Here is a 16,658-nt window from a genome sequence, read left to right on the forward strand (position 1 = left end):
ATGTATGTTTTTATTAAAGAACGTTAATTGTTGAGACATTGTATGGATAAAGTTCCGTTGTAAGCAATGATTGTGGTTATCCTTTTAAAACAAAATCATGAATTTGTAACAAGGTAAAAAAACATTTAAATACTATCCTGTGATTTATTGAACAAATTCTCACTGTAAGAGGTCTTATTAATTTTGTTATTACTGTTTTTACATAAGGGTGTACTGAAAAGAAGGGATCAAATTCAGGCTGAGCTTGATGCCAAAGTGGATGCTCTGGTCAGTAAGAATGCAGATCGAGATCTAGTAAGTATATATTTGTGTACTTTTGAGTGCTAAAGTAAGGCATACTGTATATACTTGAGTATAAGCTGACCCGAATATAGCAGAGGCACCTAATTTTACCACAAAAAAATGGGAAAATGTATTGACTCGAGTATAAGCCTAGGGTGTCCATGTGTATGTCTCACTGTGCCCATGCCTCACTGTGTCCATGACTAGACTTGTGTTTAACATGGGAGTAGGTGCCCAGGTTTGAGAAATCGGTGCTCCCCGGCTGTAGGTTCCCCAGACAGCAAACTTTGTACACATGTAGATGAGAACTGGGGCTACATGTGTGTTTTGGGTCCACGGGACCTACAGCCGGCCGGTACCGGGTCTCCAAAGTTACCGGAGAAATTACCGTTTAACATCGTAGTCTATGGAAGGGGTGCCCGACTTTGAAAAATTGGTGCTCCCCAGCCGTAGGTCCCCTGGACAACACACTTTGCACACGTATAGAGAAGGAAGAGTGGGGTTATATGTGTGCCAAGTTTGGGGTCCAGGGAAGCTACGGCCAGCCGGTACCGGGTCCCCAAAGTCCGGGAGATCAGGCGCAAAAAGGAGTATAAGCCGAGGGGGGCATGTGCTGAAAAACTTGGCTTATACTCGAGTATATACGGTACATACTATTAATTCTTGGAGTCACATATATTATTTTAAATGCTTTTTAAAACACGGGTAGCATGCAATTCTATGCGCAAGTGAATCAGTTCACAGAGATCCTAGGTCTCACCGGCACTGTCAAACCTGCATTTATATGCAGTGAGGATATTTCTAAATGCCCATGAATAGAAGTAATGATTTTTCAGTGATGCCATTCCGACTGTGTTTAGATGCAGTCACTGTTGGCTGCTTTTAGAGAAAATGGAATTCTAGATATGGCTAAACTTTTGTGTCAATGCATGTAAATGCGCCAAAATGCAGCTAAACCTTCTTTAAAACAGCAAAAGGTAATCTGGGTGGCATAAAAGTTATTTATGCAACTCAGATGATTTATACTGCATTTGGAAAAGCTGAAACGCATTAATTTGAGTGTGAATGAAGCCTTAATGCTATTCTAAGACCATACAACCCAGCTAAAATGAGCTAAACTTGTGCCCAGAATTGTTATTTTTTCTCGTTTTCTCAAGAGTAAAAGCACTGGTAAATACTTCCTCAGAAAGTGTGAAGATACCTCTCTTCAAAGTTCACAACAGAGGCACTGAAATCTCAGCTCCTCCATTTTTTTTCTATGAAAGCTAGCAGACTCTTGGAAGCCTACCAGCTTTCTAATGTAAACACACAGCAGATGTTTCTACAGTAAGGGCCCTTTCACACCAGCGGACGAACGGTCCGCTTTTCATAAGTCCGTTTACGGACTTACAATGGTTCCCTATGGGATCACAGCAGTTAGCGGATGGAGCATCCGCTAACGTCCGCAATCACCTGCATCCGTCAGGATCCGGTTTTTCAGACGGAAGAAAATCCTATTTTTCTTCCGTCTGACGGATCGAATCGGATCAGATGAATACGGACAGACGGTCCGTATTCATCCGATTCCCCATATGGGAGAGCGGGGGAGAGACAGGGCGGTCTCTGCACTGTGTGCGGGGACCGCCCTGTCAGCCGACAGCTCAGCGGGGATTAACGGAGGAATCCCCGCTGAGCCAAACGGGCTAACGGAGCCGATCAATACGGATCCGCTCTGTGTGAAAGAGCCCTAAGTGATTAAAAACATACTGAGCCCCTACTTTAAAGGGGTTGTGAAATCTTTTGTACTGCAGCAAGCCCCCCCCCCCCTTTTTTTATTACTTGAACCCGATAGTTCCATCGATAGAGGAGCACAGCAGCTGCAGCCGCTGTCTCGGGTCCTCATTGGATAGATTTATAGCAGCAAGAGTCATTAGCCCCCGCTGCTGTCAATCAAATCCAGTGACATGGGGGAGCGGCGCCGAGTCCTGCTGTCTGTCAATGGACGCAGCAGCAGGACTTGGGAACGAGCCTGCACAAGTGGCTTCCATGGAATGCGGCTCTCTGTGGGGGCACTTGATAAGAGGAGGAGCCAGGAGTGCCATGGGGGGACCCCAGAACAGGAGGATCGGGGCCGCTCTGTGCAAAACACTTGCACAGGGAAGGCAAGTATAATGTGTGTTATTTAAAGGGGGGGAAACAAAGCTTTAAAATCGCTTTTAAGGTTTTTGCTGTGAACTTGAATTGCTTCACAGTACAGCCAGTTATAGAGGTCACTGATGACTTGTTTTAAAGCCCAATTCTAGGAAAATGTAAACATCCATTGACCCTTGCAGTGGGACACCCCATTGATTGTAAGGTTTAATTGTTCATTTAGTTTAGGGGCAGAGAATTAAGGTGTAAATACATACCCCATTCCTTGCTTCAGCATGGTCCCTCCAGCACTGCAACCGACCGGTCCCTTGCATCTGCTCTGTAAGCTTCAACCAACTCTGATCAAACTCTAGCCCCCGTAATGTACAATACAGGGTTAATATCCTTGTATTGTACTTGATACTGAGGCTCTGCCCACAGACCAGACCTTGTGGCAGAGGAAGAGAGCACTGGAGCCGGCTGGAGTGAGATATCCGTTGGGAGAAACTGCTTCTTCTGTAATCTTCTTGACCTAGTGAGCAACTAACTCTTGCACTCCTAAAAATAGTGCAGAGCTTAAAGTGAGCAAAGTCCATATATAATGAATGATGGTAGCAAAAGATACGAACAAAAAATAAAATAAAAAATAGTTCATAAAATTGTGGTCTGAAGATACAAATGGTCAAAACCCACCACATGATCAACCACCTTATGCAAGATGGACTCTTACCAGAGATGTAGGACTCCATTATCAACATGAATCCGACATCACATACTGTTATCTATGAATCAGTATTTTACCTCCACCTGAAATTGTTCCATTATCTTTTCTTTACTTAACATGGAATCTCTGTTATTACCATTCAGTGATATGGTAGTGTAGTTTTGTAAATATTAGGGGTGTGAGGCATTGATTATATTTTGGATGGCCTTCCGGAAAATGTTTTTGGGAGTCTTCTTTCTTTCCTGTAGAAAATGTGATTTTTTTCCACTTCGTCACATGAATTACACAACTTGTGTTCGCAACTTCTTTGTAGTAGAACAGGCCAGACACATTAAAAGGGAAGTATGGGAATTAAAAAAATAAACATTTATACTCATCTAGGTGGATGCAGTTTGATGCTGCATCTGTACCCCCCCCTTTTAAGACCGAGAGCCGAGCAATCAAAGACGACAGTTCTTGGTCTTCAGTGAGAAGAGAACGAGTGACTGTAATTCACTGGCTCTTTGCTCTGCACCCCCCAGTGCTCACTGGAGTCCTAGGCTGTGAAGGGGGACGGGGCAGCTGGCTCAAGCTCTCGGCAGCACACTGAGAGGCTGAGTCAGCTGCTGGTCTGGGTGGAACCTGGCATTAAATTCAAGATTGATCCAGAGCCTGGGTAGGCGGAGTGATGTCAGCCAACAGCAGACTTAAACTTGCTTTCGGCATAATATGGGTTACAGGACTGCAGAACGAAGTGCACTCCTGGGACTCGCAGTAAAAGTAGGTCCAAAACAGCTTTGGTCCTACTTCTCTTAAGATTTTTCAGCAAGTTGGAAATTTCTTGTATGAGATGAGTACTTTCGGTATTGGATGCACTCGTTCTTGTTCCTACTCCTTAAGGATCTAAACCTTACCAAAGCTTTTGTTTTTTTCTCTGTATAACCTTCCAAAAGGCCCTTTAGGACTGCATCGTATTATCGCGTGGCAGAGTGGACTATGCTAAAGGACCAAAATTTACCCCCTGAATATATGAAACTAAGCCATGCCACACCCCTCTTCAAACTTGCACAAGTGCTTGCTTATTTCCTCCAACAGCAGCAGCCTCCCCAATTTTTTACATTCCAGCTGATAAAAATCTAGGGCTAAAATTTTAACCTGTGCAGTAATGTTCCATATTCTTGAATATAATGGACTGTACTGCTAAAGCATTGTACAGCCTGGCACTAGATGTTTACTAGTTAGAAATGTAGACAGTGCGGGAGGCCTCTATTGTTGGTGTTAAAGGGGTTGTAAAGGTTATTTTTTTTATTTTCTAAATAGGTTCCTTTAAGATAGTGCATTGTTCGTTCACTTACCTTTTCCTTCGATTTCCCTTCTAAATGTGTTTTTTTTTCTTTGTCTGAATTTCTCACTTCCTGTTTTTCCTCAGTAAGCTTGCCCCCATCATCCGAGCCATTCTGGCTGGGGGTTAGTCAGCGTGCTCGACCCCTCCCTTGGGACTACATCCCTGTGGGGAGACGCTGTGTAGTCCCAAGGGAGGGGGCGAGCATGCTGACTAACCCCCAGCCAGAACGGCTCGGATGATGGGGGCAAGTTTACTGAGGAAAAACGGGAAGTGAGAAATTCAGACAAAAAAAAAAAACATTTTAGAAGGGAAATTGAAGGAAAAGGTAAGTGATCCAACAATGCACTAGCTTAAAGTAACCTATTTATAAAATTAAAAACTAATCTTTACAACCCCTTTAAGTAAACTGTGGGGGAATGATGGTTCAGCTGTGTACTTATGTGGGGGGCAGAAGCAGTGGGATATTGTTAATTGCAGAACTTGTCCTTCAATTTCGTCCTTTAATTCAATCATTTTAAATAGACTGGTAGCACACTCTTGATGCACTTTCCTTTTTCTTTTTTATGCGTTCCATCATAATAATAAAACACAGAGTTTACTTTTCCCTGTCGGTAATTAATAAAAATAACTAAAGGCAGCTTAATTACTTTGACATCAATATAGTAAAATAAATAAATCCAGAAACCTATTTCTTCTCATCTTATGCAAGGTTATCTCAGCAGGTGTATTGCTTCCAAACCTCAAATGTTGGTCACGTAAGAATGTTATTTTAAAGTAGCAGAGAATGCTAGGTTAAAGCCTCTGGACAACATCTGGAGATTGACTACCACAGCTAATTAATGAGCCAGCCAGGGAAGCAATTACATAAAGCAAAGCACAGAGTAACACACATCAATAAAAGATATGTATTCATAGAGGGCAGCTGAAGATTTGGGAGTAAGGGATCAAAAAACATCAAATAAACTTCTATTCACAGAAACTTCAAATAAGAGCTCATCCAGGTTGCATCTCCTTAGACGTAAGTGACAGAGATTGTAATTCACTTGTTGAATATCTTTCCCTTAATTCATAAGGCTAGGGATATGAATTTTTTAACTTTTTTCTCCGGGTGATCTTAACCACTTGACCACTGGGCACGTAAACCCACTTAATAACCAGACCAATTTTTTTCTTCATTCTTTTGCATAAATGTGAAAGATGAAGTTACGCCGAGTAAATAGATACCCAACATGTCACCCTTCAAAATTGCACACGCTCGTGGAATGGCGCCAAACTTCGCTACTTAAAAATCCCCTTAGACGACGTTGCAGGGTATTGTGGGGTATTGCAGAGTATTGTGGGGCATTGCGGGGTATTTTGGGGCATTGCAGGGTATTTTGGGGCATTGCAGAGTATGGGGCCATTGCAGAGTATGGGGGCATTGCAGAGTATTGCACAGGGAGGGATGGATGGCTGGATCTGTGACTGCATGTGTCACAGATCCAGCCCGCAGCAGCAGCTGCTGCTGCTTCCGCTCTCTCCCCTCTCCTCTCTCACACTGTACCGTTCGGTACAGAGAGGAGAGGGAGGAACCGGCGTCATCACATGACGCCGGTTTGTTTACTAGTGATCGCTCTGTCATTGGACGGAGCGATCACGTGGTAAACCGCCGCTATCAACGGCGATTTACCGTGATCAGCCGGGTCCGGAGGACCCGGCGGTCACGGAGATTCCCGTGTGCGCGCCCCACAGGGCGCGCGGGGGCGCGATTCTGGGAGGACGTACATTGACGCCCTCCCAGAGTTAAGCAACCGCCTTGTAGACGTATTTCGTCTATAGGGCAGTTGTTAAGTGGTTAATGTTCTGTTACAAAAAATATTTAAAGCGTAAAAGCAAACAAAAGAACAAACTAGTTACCAGTGTTGCCTGTGGTCTCCCTGTAGTAATTAAGGCAGAAATTGGCCCTAACCCAAAATTATTTTGATGAGACTTAGGCTGCTTTCACATTGAGGCGTGCAGCCGCGGTGACGGTATAGCCGCGCTATTTGTAGCGCGGCTATACCGTTGTATTTACCGCGATATTCGGGCGCTAGCGGGTATTACCGCGCTTTCCCATTGATTTCAATGGGAAGGCGTGGTATAGGAGCGGTGAACACACCGCTCCTATACCGCGGTAAAGATGCGGCTAGCAGGACTTTTGGAGCGCTCCTGCTAGCGCACCTCTTCAGTGTGAAAGCCTTCGGGCTTTCACATTGAACACTACAGGGCAGGTTTTTTCATGCGGTATAGCAGCGCCTCAATGTGAAAGGGGCCTTTAGGTTCTATTATGCAGGCTTCTTTTGCTATTCTAATTTTGAAGGCGTTTTTGTGGTTTTTGAATTTTTAGATACAGTGCCTTGAAAAAGTATTCATACCCCTTGAAACTTTTCACATTTTGTCATGTTACAGCCAAAAATGTAAATGTATTTTATTGGGACTTTATGTGATAGACCAACACAAAGTGGCACATAATTGTGATGTAGAAGGAAAATGATAAAGGGTTTTCAATTAAAATCAAAAAATGTGTAAAGTGTGGCATGCATTTGTATTCAGCCCCCCTGAATCAATTTATAGAACCACCTTTCGCTGCAATTACAGCCGCAAGTCTTTTTGGGGATGTCACTACCAGCTTTGCATATCTAGAGAGTGGAAATATTTTCAAAATAGCTCAAGTTCTGTCAGATTGGATGGAGAGAGTCTGTGAACAGCATTTTTTTTTTTTTTTTTTTGCAACTTTTTTTTTTTTTTTTTTTTGTCAAATTAGTTTATTGGGTTTAAAGTAAAGAGAAAACAGTAGATACAATTGACAATAAAAGATTACAGAAAAATAAAAATGGTATCATGTAATAAGAGAGTATTTGAAACATAGACAAATCCAATAAATATTTGTAGATCCTATGAGGAATATTAAAGGAATCATTAAAGCAGGTTATAGTCAAACCAATCATGTTAGTCTATTGCATTTGAACTCATATAAAATATTATAGAATATTGTGATATAAATGGAACTGGATATAATTATGATATGAACTATAGCTATTGAGTAATTGTATTTTAGCAATGAATCGGTTCAAAAACTGGCCGAAATAGGGGGGAGAAGGATCTTATTCATGTTAAATATTAAAACAATAGGAGCAAAATTAGATATCGTATTTACATATTCACATTTACCATTTTATATAATGAGATAGCTTGAGCTATATATTTTAAGAAGTGAGAGATAAAAGAAAGAAAAAGGACAGAATGTGGAGTATAAAAAGTGGAAAGTGATGAAAACAATAGGATAGGAAAGGCAGTACAGGATAGAGGAAAGGCTCCGGGATCGTTACATAATAGAGATAGTAATAATATAGAGGGACTGTATCCAGAATGTTACTGGCTTACAATATCCTACCAAGGTCTCAATAGAGAATCATCTGGGTTAGATGAGATAGTATAGGTCACCCATGGGTTCCATATTGTTTCATATATGTCTATGGAATCATTGGTTATGGCTTCTGATTTTGAGTGGAGCATGGCTTGATGTACTCTATTTCTGGTTTCAGAAACTAGAAGCGTAGCTGTTTTCCAAGCTTTGGAGATGGTTTGCTTTGCGGCTGTGGTGATTTGTAGGAACAGTTTAAATTGAGCATAGGAAATACAATCCGGTTTTAAATTTAGGAGTGCGGTAGTTGGATCAGGAGTAATGGATTTCTTGAAAACTGCTGAAATCATGAGGAATATTTCTTTCCAGTAATTTTTTGTAACAGGGCACTCCCAGAAAATATGTAAATGTGTTCCCGGATCACCACAGCCGCGAAAACAAAGCGGGGAATAATGGGGAGCAAATTTTGCTATTCTAACAGGAACCAAATACCAGTACATGAGAACTTTATAATTTGTTTCCATAGCAAGTATATTTTGGGAGGACGTTTTAGTATTTGACCATACTTTATTCCAGGTAGATATATCTATATTGAAACCAAGGTCGTTCATCCATTTTTCAGCATATGAAGGTAATTTTGCGGTAAGCTTAGTACTTAGTTGGCTATATAGTATTGAAATGAGTCCTCTTGAATGAGGATCTCGTTTACATATTCGTTCAAACTGCGTCATGTCACTCAAATTATTTATACCTTGTAAATATGGTGCAAAAAATTTTTTAATTTGTGAATAGCGAAAAATTTCTGATGCCGGAAGTTTATGACTTTCACGTATTTCTGGAAATGTTTTAAATGAGGCAGGTTTTAAAAAGTCACAACATTGTGTTAGACCCGCTGAAATCCATCTTGTGAAGGTTCTAGGAAATGTGAGGGCTGGGTAAAACTTTGAGTTTCTCATAAAAGATATAAGGGGTACATGTGGGGATTGTAAACCCTGGGTCATTTTAAATCTTTCCCAAATAGTGATTGTATGTTTTGTAATCTTATTGTCGATTATTTTGTGGTTAGAGGAGGTGGACCATATGAGATTTGGTATAGAGATTGGGTCGCTATCAATGGTTTCAATTACTACCCATAGTGGAATTTCGTGGCTTACATGGTATTTGGGAATATTTGCTATTTGCGCAGCATGAAAATAAGTGGCAAAGTTTGGGAAACCTAAACCTCCTTTAAGTTTAGGGAGGTATAGGGTGTGTGGAGAGATTCGAGATTTTAAAGTGCTCCATATAAATGATTGTGTTTTTCGTTGTAGGTTTCTGAGGAAGTAGGCTGGAATAGGAATGGGTAAAACTCTAAAGAGATATAAAATTTTGGGTAATATAGTCATTTTTATAACATTTATTTTACCTAACCAAGATAAGGGGAGAGTGGACCATTGCTTTAAATAATTTGAAATTTTCCGTAACAGTGGGGGGTAGTTGGCGGAGAAAATATCTTTTAGATCAGGGGTAAGTACAATACCTAGATATGAGAGATGTGTCGCAGACCATGTAAAAGGGAGGGATATCTTCGCTTGTTGAAGTATATCTGGGGGCAAAGAAACGTTTAAAGCTATAGATTTTTGCATGTTTATTTTTAATCCAGATATATGGGCAAAATGGTCAAGTTTGTTTATAACGTTGGGAGCTGTAATATGGGGGGAGGACATGAAAATTAAAATATCATCAGCAAATAAGCAGAGTTTATGATGGTGGCCAGCCAGTTCTATACCTTTAATTGATGGATTTTTTCTAATAGCTTGAGCTAGGGGTTCGATTAGTAAGGCAAATAACAGTGGGGAGAGGGGGCACCCCTGGCGAGTGCCTCTGTTAATATTGAACATAGCTGATTTATACCCTGCATACTTGATGTATGCCTTTGGGTTATTATATAAAGATGTGACCCAACTAAGGAAATGTGGGCCAAAGCCCCATCTTTGTAAAGTGAAATGTAGGTAGGGCCACGTTACCGTGTCAAAGGCTTTTTTGATGTCTAGTGACAGTAGACACATAGGGATTCTTCTTTTTTTGGCTGCTTGGATCAGCAACAAGGCCCTACGAACATTATCAGTTGCTTGGCGCATTGGGATAAAACCAACCTGGTCGTTACTTATTAAGGTACCTATTATGCTATTCAATCGGGTTGCAATCACTTTTGCTAATAATTTTATATCTAGATTTAAGAGCGATATAGGTCTAAAATTAGCACAGGAAGAGTCATCAGATTGTGGCTTAGGAATCATAGATATAATTGCTGTTAGAGTTTCAGATCTGAATGATTGGTTATTAATGATGGAGTTGAATGCTTCTAACATCATGGGAGTTAATATATGTGAGAATTTTTTATAGTAAAGGGCTGAAAACCCATCTGGTCCCGGACGCTTATTAGGTTTGAGGCATTTGATTGCTTGTTCAATTTCAATGGGAGTGATGGGGCTTTCAAGGCTTTCATAATGACTTTGGGATAGAGTAGGGAGTTTTATTTGAGAAAAAAAAGTTTCTGCTGAGGATTGGTCGAAAGAGCCTTCTTTTTTATACAAGGAGGTGAGATGTTTGTGGAAGGTATGAAGGATATTGACTGGATTACTTGTATATTTATCATGGGAGATTTTCAGTCGGATTGGTTTGGATGGGTTGTTTAGTTTTTTAAGTGCACGTGCAAGGAGAGTGCCAGGTTTATTGGCTTGGAAGTAGTATTTTTGTTTGGATTTACGAAGAGTTTTATCTACAGATTCGGATAAAAATAGGTCTAGATTTAAGCTAGCTTTCTCGAGTTGTGTTTTATTCTGCGGTGTAGGGCTAGATTGGAATTTATTATGACAATTGTTAAATTCAGTTTCAAGTTTTTGTTGCAGTTTTTTCTTTTCTTTCTTTTGATGTGATGCTTGACGTAAGCAATACCCTCTAAGGACAGGCTTATGCGCTTCCCATAGTGTTAGTGGGGATATATCTGAGGATTTATTATTTTTTAAGTATTCTTTTAGGGCATTTTCTAGGTCTTGAGAGAGTGAAGGGTGTGATAAGAGAGAGTTGTTTATTTGCCACGTTGAGTCTTGTGCTTTTGGAAGTAATGAGTTAAAGGTGGAAATTATAGCGCAATGATCGGTCCATGTATAGGGTTTGATATATGAGGTGAGCAATTCAGGGGACATACAAATAGAAATTAAAATGTGATCAATACGGGAAAAGGATTTGTGAGGGTGAGAATAGAAGGAGTATTGACGTTTGGATGGGTTAATTTCACGCCAAGAATCTGTTAATGAATGTTGTTGAAGGAGTCTCTGAAATGATCTAGATTGAGAATTAGATGTAGGGGGTAATGGTGATTTATCTAAATAGGGATAAATTGTTTGATTGGAATCTCCACAAATCAGGAGTGTACCTACTTTATGTGTATCAATAACTCGAAGAAGGTGGGATAAAAATGATGTTGGTCTTTTGTTGGGTGCGTAATATGAGACTACTGTTATTGGGATATCGCATAGGTTGCCTATAAGTATGAGGTAGCGACCTTCTGGATCCTTGATTTCGGATTCTAGGGAAAAGGGTGTAGTTCGGTGAAATGCTATTAACACTCCTCTGTGTTTGGACTTGGCTGAGGCTGTATAAACCTGGGGGTAGCTTGCACCAAAATATTTAGGGGTGGAGGATTCAGTGAAATGAGTCTCCTGGAGGCAGACTATGTGTGCTTTTGATGCTGAAAGTGACCTGAAAACTTTAGTACGTTTATGAGGTATGTTTAGACCTTGTGTATTTAGGGTAAGTACATTCAATGGAGCCATATAAGAGTTTTTAGAAAAATTTAACAGTACACATCAAATGTAAATTGTGGTATTCGACAAAACCCGGAGTAAGGGAGGAAAATGGAGAAAGAATAAGAAAAATAGGATAGAAGAAAAAAAAAGGAGATGATAGACAGTAATCTAATTAGATTGAGATGGTTGAAATCCATAGCAAGAAATAAAAAGTAGGCTTTCTGAGCTCAAAAATGACAGGAGCTCAGAGGCACAAAGTCTGTCTGAGGAGGCCCCCTACACTGTAACTACAGTGAGGGAGAGTCCTAGGACAGAAAAATGAGAGGAGCAGTGACCTCTTCTCGGCTTCTCAACGGTTAAAATTTATTCAAGAATAAGGAAAAAAAAAAACATATTAAACTAAGACAACCAAACTTGGCAAGGTAACCAGCTACAAACATGTATTTAACCAGTGACTAGTTTTTCCACAATTAAGAACATAAGATAAACAATTAACCTTATAAATTTTAAAACTAGAAATTGCATATTTCAATTCTATTATGATCATAGGATTGATAAACCTCAGGGCTGCTGTAAGTGTGGAAAATAATTAAGTATTCACTCTGTAGGAAAGAAATAGGGTTAATAACAAGAATATTAGTATAAATACACAAAGCCTTGGAGATACAACTTCTGTCTCTGCATAGTGTATGAAGGGGAGGGAAGGAAGGGGGTGGGGGAGGGGGTAGAGGTAGTTATAGGAGAAGGGGGAGAGACAGGATGTTACAATGAAGAGAGACTTATGAGGGTATAACAAGGCGATTTGGCAGAATGATTTTAAGTGTACTGATACTTATCTTCTTATGGGTAGGAAAAATGTGAATGAATTAAGGCATGGCTAAATTAACCATGGAGTTTGGAGGAGACACAAAGTGAGTTACTCAGTCAAGTCAGTCCATTGTGTCCTGCTGGTCAGAAACTGGAGGATTGAAACGGCCTCTCTTTGGGGTAGCCTGTCTGTTTCCATCAGGTTCAGGGATTGATGAATGTGGAGGAGAGTCAGAAAGGGCACGGCGTCGCGTATTTGCAGATGACTTATTATAAAGCTGAAGTTTTTGCAGCGTGTTCTTTAGTTCTGTAGTGTTTTTGCTGGAGTATTTGGCTCCTTGATAAGTGAACTTAATTGAAAATGGAAACCCCCATTGATATGGGATGTGGTGGAGTTGGAGATTTAGGAGCAAAGGTTTCATCTCACGACGTTTAGCTACTGTTATGGGAGATAAATCAGCAAAAATTTGGTAAGTATGTCCTTGGAAAGTAAGAGATTCTTTCAGTCTAGCTGCAGCCACAATTTGATCTTTGGTGCGGAAAAAGTGGAACTTAGCAATTATATCGCGAGGGGGGCCATCAGCTTTGCGTGGCCCTAAAGCTCTGTGGATTCTATCCATTTCCAATCTTTCTATAGGAATTGCTGGTGTTAGTTCTTGAAAGAGGGCTGTCATAGATGATTGGAGGTCAATGATTGACTCTGGTATACCTCTTATACGAAGATTTGAGCGGCGAGCTCGGTTCTCAAAATCCTCCAAACGGGCTTGCATTGCTGCATTTTCTTCTTTTAGCATTTCAAATTCATTGTCATGGGTTGCTATGCTTGTTTCAATATCATCCATCCTGTATTCAAGGTCAGCAGTGCGCTGACATATGTCTCTGATTTCTTTAGTCAGAGTCTCAGTAATTTGTTCAGAGGACACTTTCAAAGCTTTTTGAAACATTTTCTCTATTTGTTTCAATATTTTGGGTTGTAATGTATCAGTTTGTTTTGACTGGCTTATGGCACTGTGTTCATCATCAGTATCAAAGGAATCCTGTGATAAGTGCTGTTGTTTCTTGTCAGAGCAGGGTTTGACTGCCTGAGGAGAATTTGACAGTGCCATTTTCATATTCCCTTTGAGTGGCTTTTCTTTGAGGGTTTTAGCTGCGGTTTTTCCACGGGTTACTCCAAAAACCATATTGTTTTGATCCCTGGGCTCTAGGGAGTGATATGGTGTATATTATTTTGTAGTTACCCTGCCATTCGAGCGTCTGTGAGAGCCGTTAAGAGCCGAGAAGGACAGAGCTTCAGCAGGACACATCCATCACTGGCCACTCCCCTCAGCTGAGAGTGATGTGAACAGCATTTTTTAAGTTTTGCCTCAGATTCTCATTTGGATTTAGGTCTGGACTTTGACTTGGCCATTCTAACACATGCATATGCTTTGATCTGAACCAGGGGTCTCCAAACTTTTTCAAACAAAGGGCCAGTCTACTGTCCTTCAGACTTTAGGAGGGCCGTATTGTGGCCAGCAGGGGTAGAAAATGTGCTGAGCCCAACATCAGTGAGAATAAATATGGCTTTGGGGTTGGTGGTCAGTAGGAGGAGCAGTGCCCCATGATTGGTATTAGTAGGAGGTATAGTATCCCATCGTTGGTATCAGTGGAAAACATAGTGCCCCATTGTTGGTGTCAGTGGGAGGAATTGTGCACTAAGGGACGGATAAAGGCTAGCAAAGGGCCGCATCTGGCCCTCGGGCCACAGTTTGGAGACCTTTGATCTAAACATTTCATTGTAGCTCTGGCTGTATGTTTAGGGTTGTTGTCATGCTGGAAGGTGAACCTCCGCCCCAGTCTGAAGTCAATTGCAGAGTCAAAGTTTTCTTCTAAGATTGCCCTGTTTTTTGCTCCATCCATCTTCCCATCAACTCTGACCAGCTTCCCTATCCCTGCTGAAGAAAAGCATCCCCACAACATAATGCTTCCACCCCCATGTTTCACGGTGGGAATGGTGTGTTCAGGGTGATGTTCAGTGTTAGTTTTCTACCACATATATAGCGTTTTGCTTTTAGGCCAAAAAGTAAAATTTTGGTCTCATCTGACCAGAGCACCTTTTTCCATATGTTTGCTGTGTCCCCCACATGACTTTTCTCAATCTGCAAACGGGACTTCTTATGGCTTTCTTTCAACAATGGCTTTTTTCTTGCCACACTTCCATAAAGGCCAGATTTGTGGAGTGCACGACTAATAGTTGTCCTGTGGATAGATTATCCCACCTGAGCTGTGGATCTCTGCAGCTCCTCCAGAGTTACCATGGGCCTCTTGGCTGCTGCTCTGATTAATGCTAGGTTTGCACTTGTGCCATACTATTATTTTTTATTTTTGGATGATGGATTGAACAGTGCTCTGTAAAATGTTCAAAGCTTGGGATTTTTTTTATTAACATAACCCTGCTTTAAACTTCTCCACAACTTTATCCCTGACCTGTCTGGTGTTTTTCCTTTGCCTTCACAATGCTGTTTGTTCACTAATGTTCTCTAACAATCCTCCGAGGGATTCACAGAACCGCTGTATTTATACTGAAATTAAATTACACACAGGTGGACTCTATTTACTAATTAGTAGACTTCTGAAGGCAATTGGTTCAACTAGATTTTAGTTAAGGGTATCAGAATAAAGGGCGCTGAATACAAATGCACACCACACTTTTTAGATATTTATTTGTAAAAAAAAATAAACCATTTATCATTTTATTTCCAATTCACAATTATGTGCAGCTTTGTGTTGGTCTATCACATAAACTAACAATAAAAGACACTTAAGTTTTTGGTTGTAGCATGATAAAAATGTTAAAAATGTCAAGGGGTATGAATACTTTTTTAAGACCCTGTATATTGTACCTCGGGAAGCAATAGGCTTAATGTAAATGATCATATCAATGTGATGCATCTGCTTCTTTGTTAAACCTTGCTGACCTATTTGTCTTGCTATAAGTGGTATAAGATGTTGTACATGGATCAGATGGTTTGTAAAGGGGGTTAAAGTTCTTCTCAAAGCTGGATTAAGCCCCTCCCCTGCTGTCCAGTTACCCACGGAAGTTGACGCTTTATTTGAGTAACAGGAGACAAGAATGGGAACCCTACAGTACATCCTGGACCCATTATCCAGGGAGGCTTGACAGGGATAGATTTGAAGACTAAAATCTGTATCACAAGGTGATACTTTACCTCTGTTCCCTTAGAAACCTTATAGGTCTGGTTCGGTTCACATTTGTAGGTCTACAATGCCTAGCTAAAGTGCCTTGCAAAAGTATTCACCCCCTTGCAGGCCCGTCGGAACAAGACATGCAAAGCAAGCAACTGCTTGCTGCCCCGAGCTGGCCAGGGGCCCCAGCAGGACGGGCCCTTACCGCGCCGCTGTGCAGCCGCTTAGGGTGCCTATGTCTGTCCCTGGTCCCAGGCAGTTAAATGGAGAACACAGCCTGTCAGCCACTGCATTTCCTGGACTGGTTTCTAGGGCCACCCCACTTGGCGTCTAGTAACCAGTGATGTCACAGGGGAGAGAGCTGGGACAGCAGCTAGCCGGAAGTGCTGCATGATGATTGGTGGTGGAAGTTGAACCGGCCAGGGCGGGTGAGATGGAAGCCCTGCATGCAAGCCGCATGCTTTCCGCGATGTCCGATTCCCCCCCTCCTCCTGGCTGCTCAGGGATCTGTTGTCAGAGGAGTAGACAGACGGGCAGCAGCGCCGTTCTCCTTCAGTAAAGACTTCACCCCCGCTGGCTCAGGTACACAAAAGAAGCACAGTCAGGAGGCTCAGTGCTGCAGCCTGCACGCTGTCACAAGAAATTATAAAATGTACTCTGCTGTCAAGTTTACATTGCACTGTGTACAGAGGGGGAACTGGTTTGCGTGTGTGTGTGTGTGGGGGGGGGGGGCAGATATGTGTGTGTAGGGAGGGGGGGTTACAGTGTGGGGGCAGATTGTGTGTGTGGTACAGAGTGGGAACTGGTGTGGGCGGAGACAGGTGTGTGTGTGTGTGTGGGGGGGGGGACAGAGTGGGAACTGCTGTGGGGGGGGCAGATGTGCATGGGGGTACAGAGTGGGAACTGGAGGGGGGCATAAAAAGAACATAGGGAGGGAGGAGGGGGCCGGAGGAAGTAAAAAGAACATGGGGGGGGGGTTGCGTGCGGGGGCCTCCATGTCCATTTTGCTTGGGGCCCCCAAATTCCTTCAAACGGCCCTGCCCCCTTGGCATT

General features: G+C 41.7%; 1 protein-coding gene across 2 annotated transcripts in view; it reads left to right on the forward strand.

Annotated features, from left to right (window-relative positions):
• The window catches only part of SNX7 (sorting nexin 7), a 152,704-nt gene that overhangs the window by 98,096 nt on the left and 37,950 nt on the right, over window positions 1–16,658 (forward strand). For both annotated transcript variants that reach the window (XM_040359982.1, XM_040359983.1), the window contains exon 7: window positions 208–294. In XM_040359982.1, coding sequence (XP_040215916.1) covers window positions 208–294 — 87 coding nt within the window. The remainder of the gene's footprint in view (window positions 1–207; window positions 295–16,658) is intronic.

The sequence above is a fragment of the Rana temporaria genome, chromosome 7, assembly GCF_905171775.1.
Source record: "Rana temporaria chromosome 7, aRanTem1.1, whole genome shotgun sequence".
Lineage (NCBI taxonomy): Eukaryota > Metazoa > Chordata > Amphibia > Anura > Ranidae > Rana > Rana temporaria.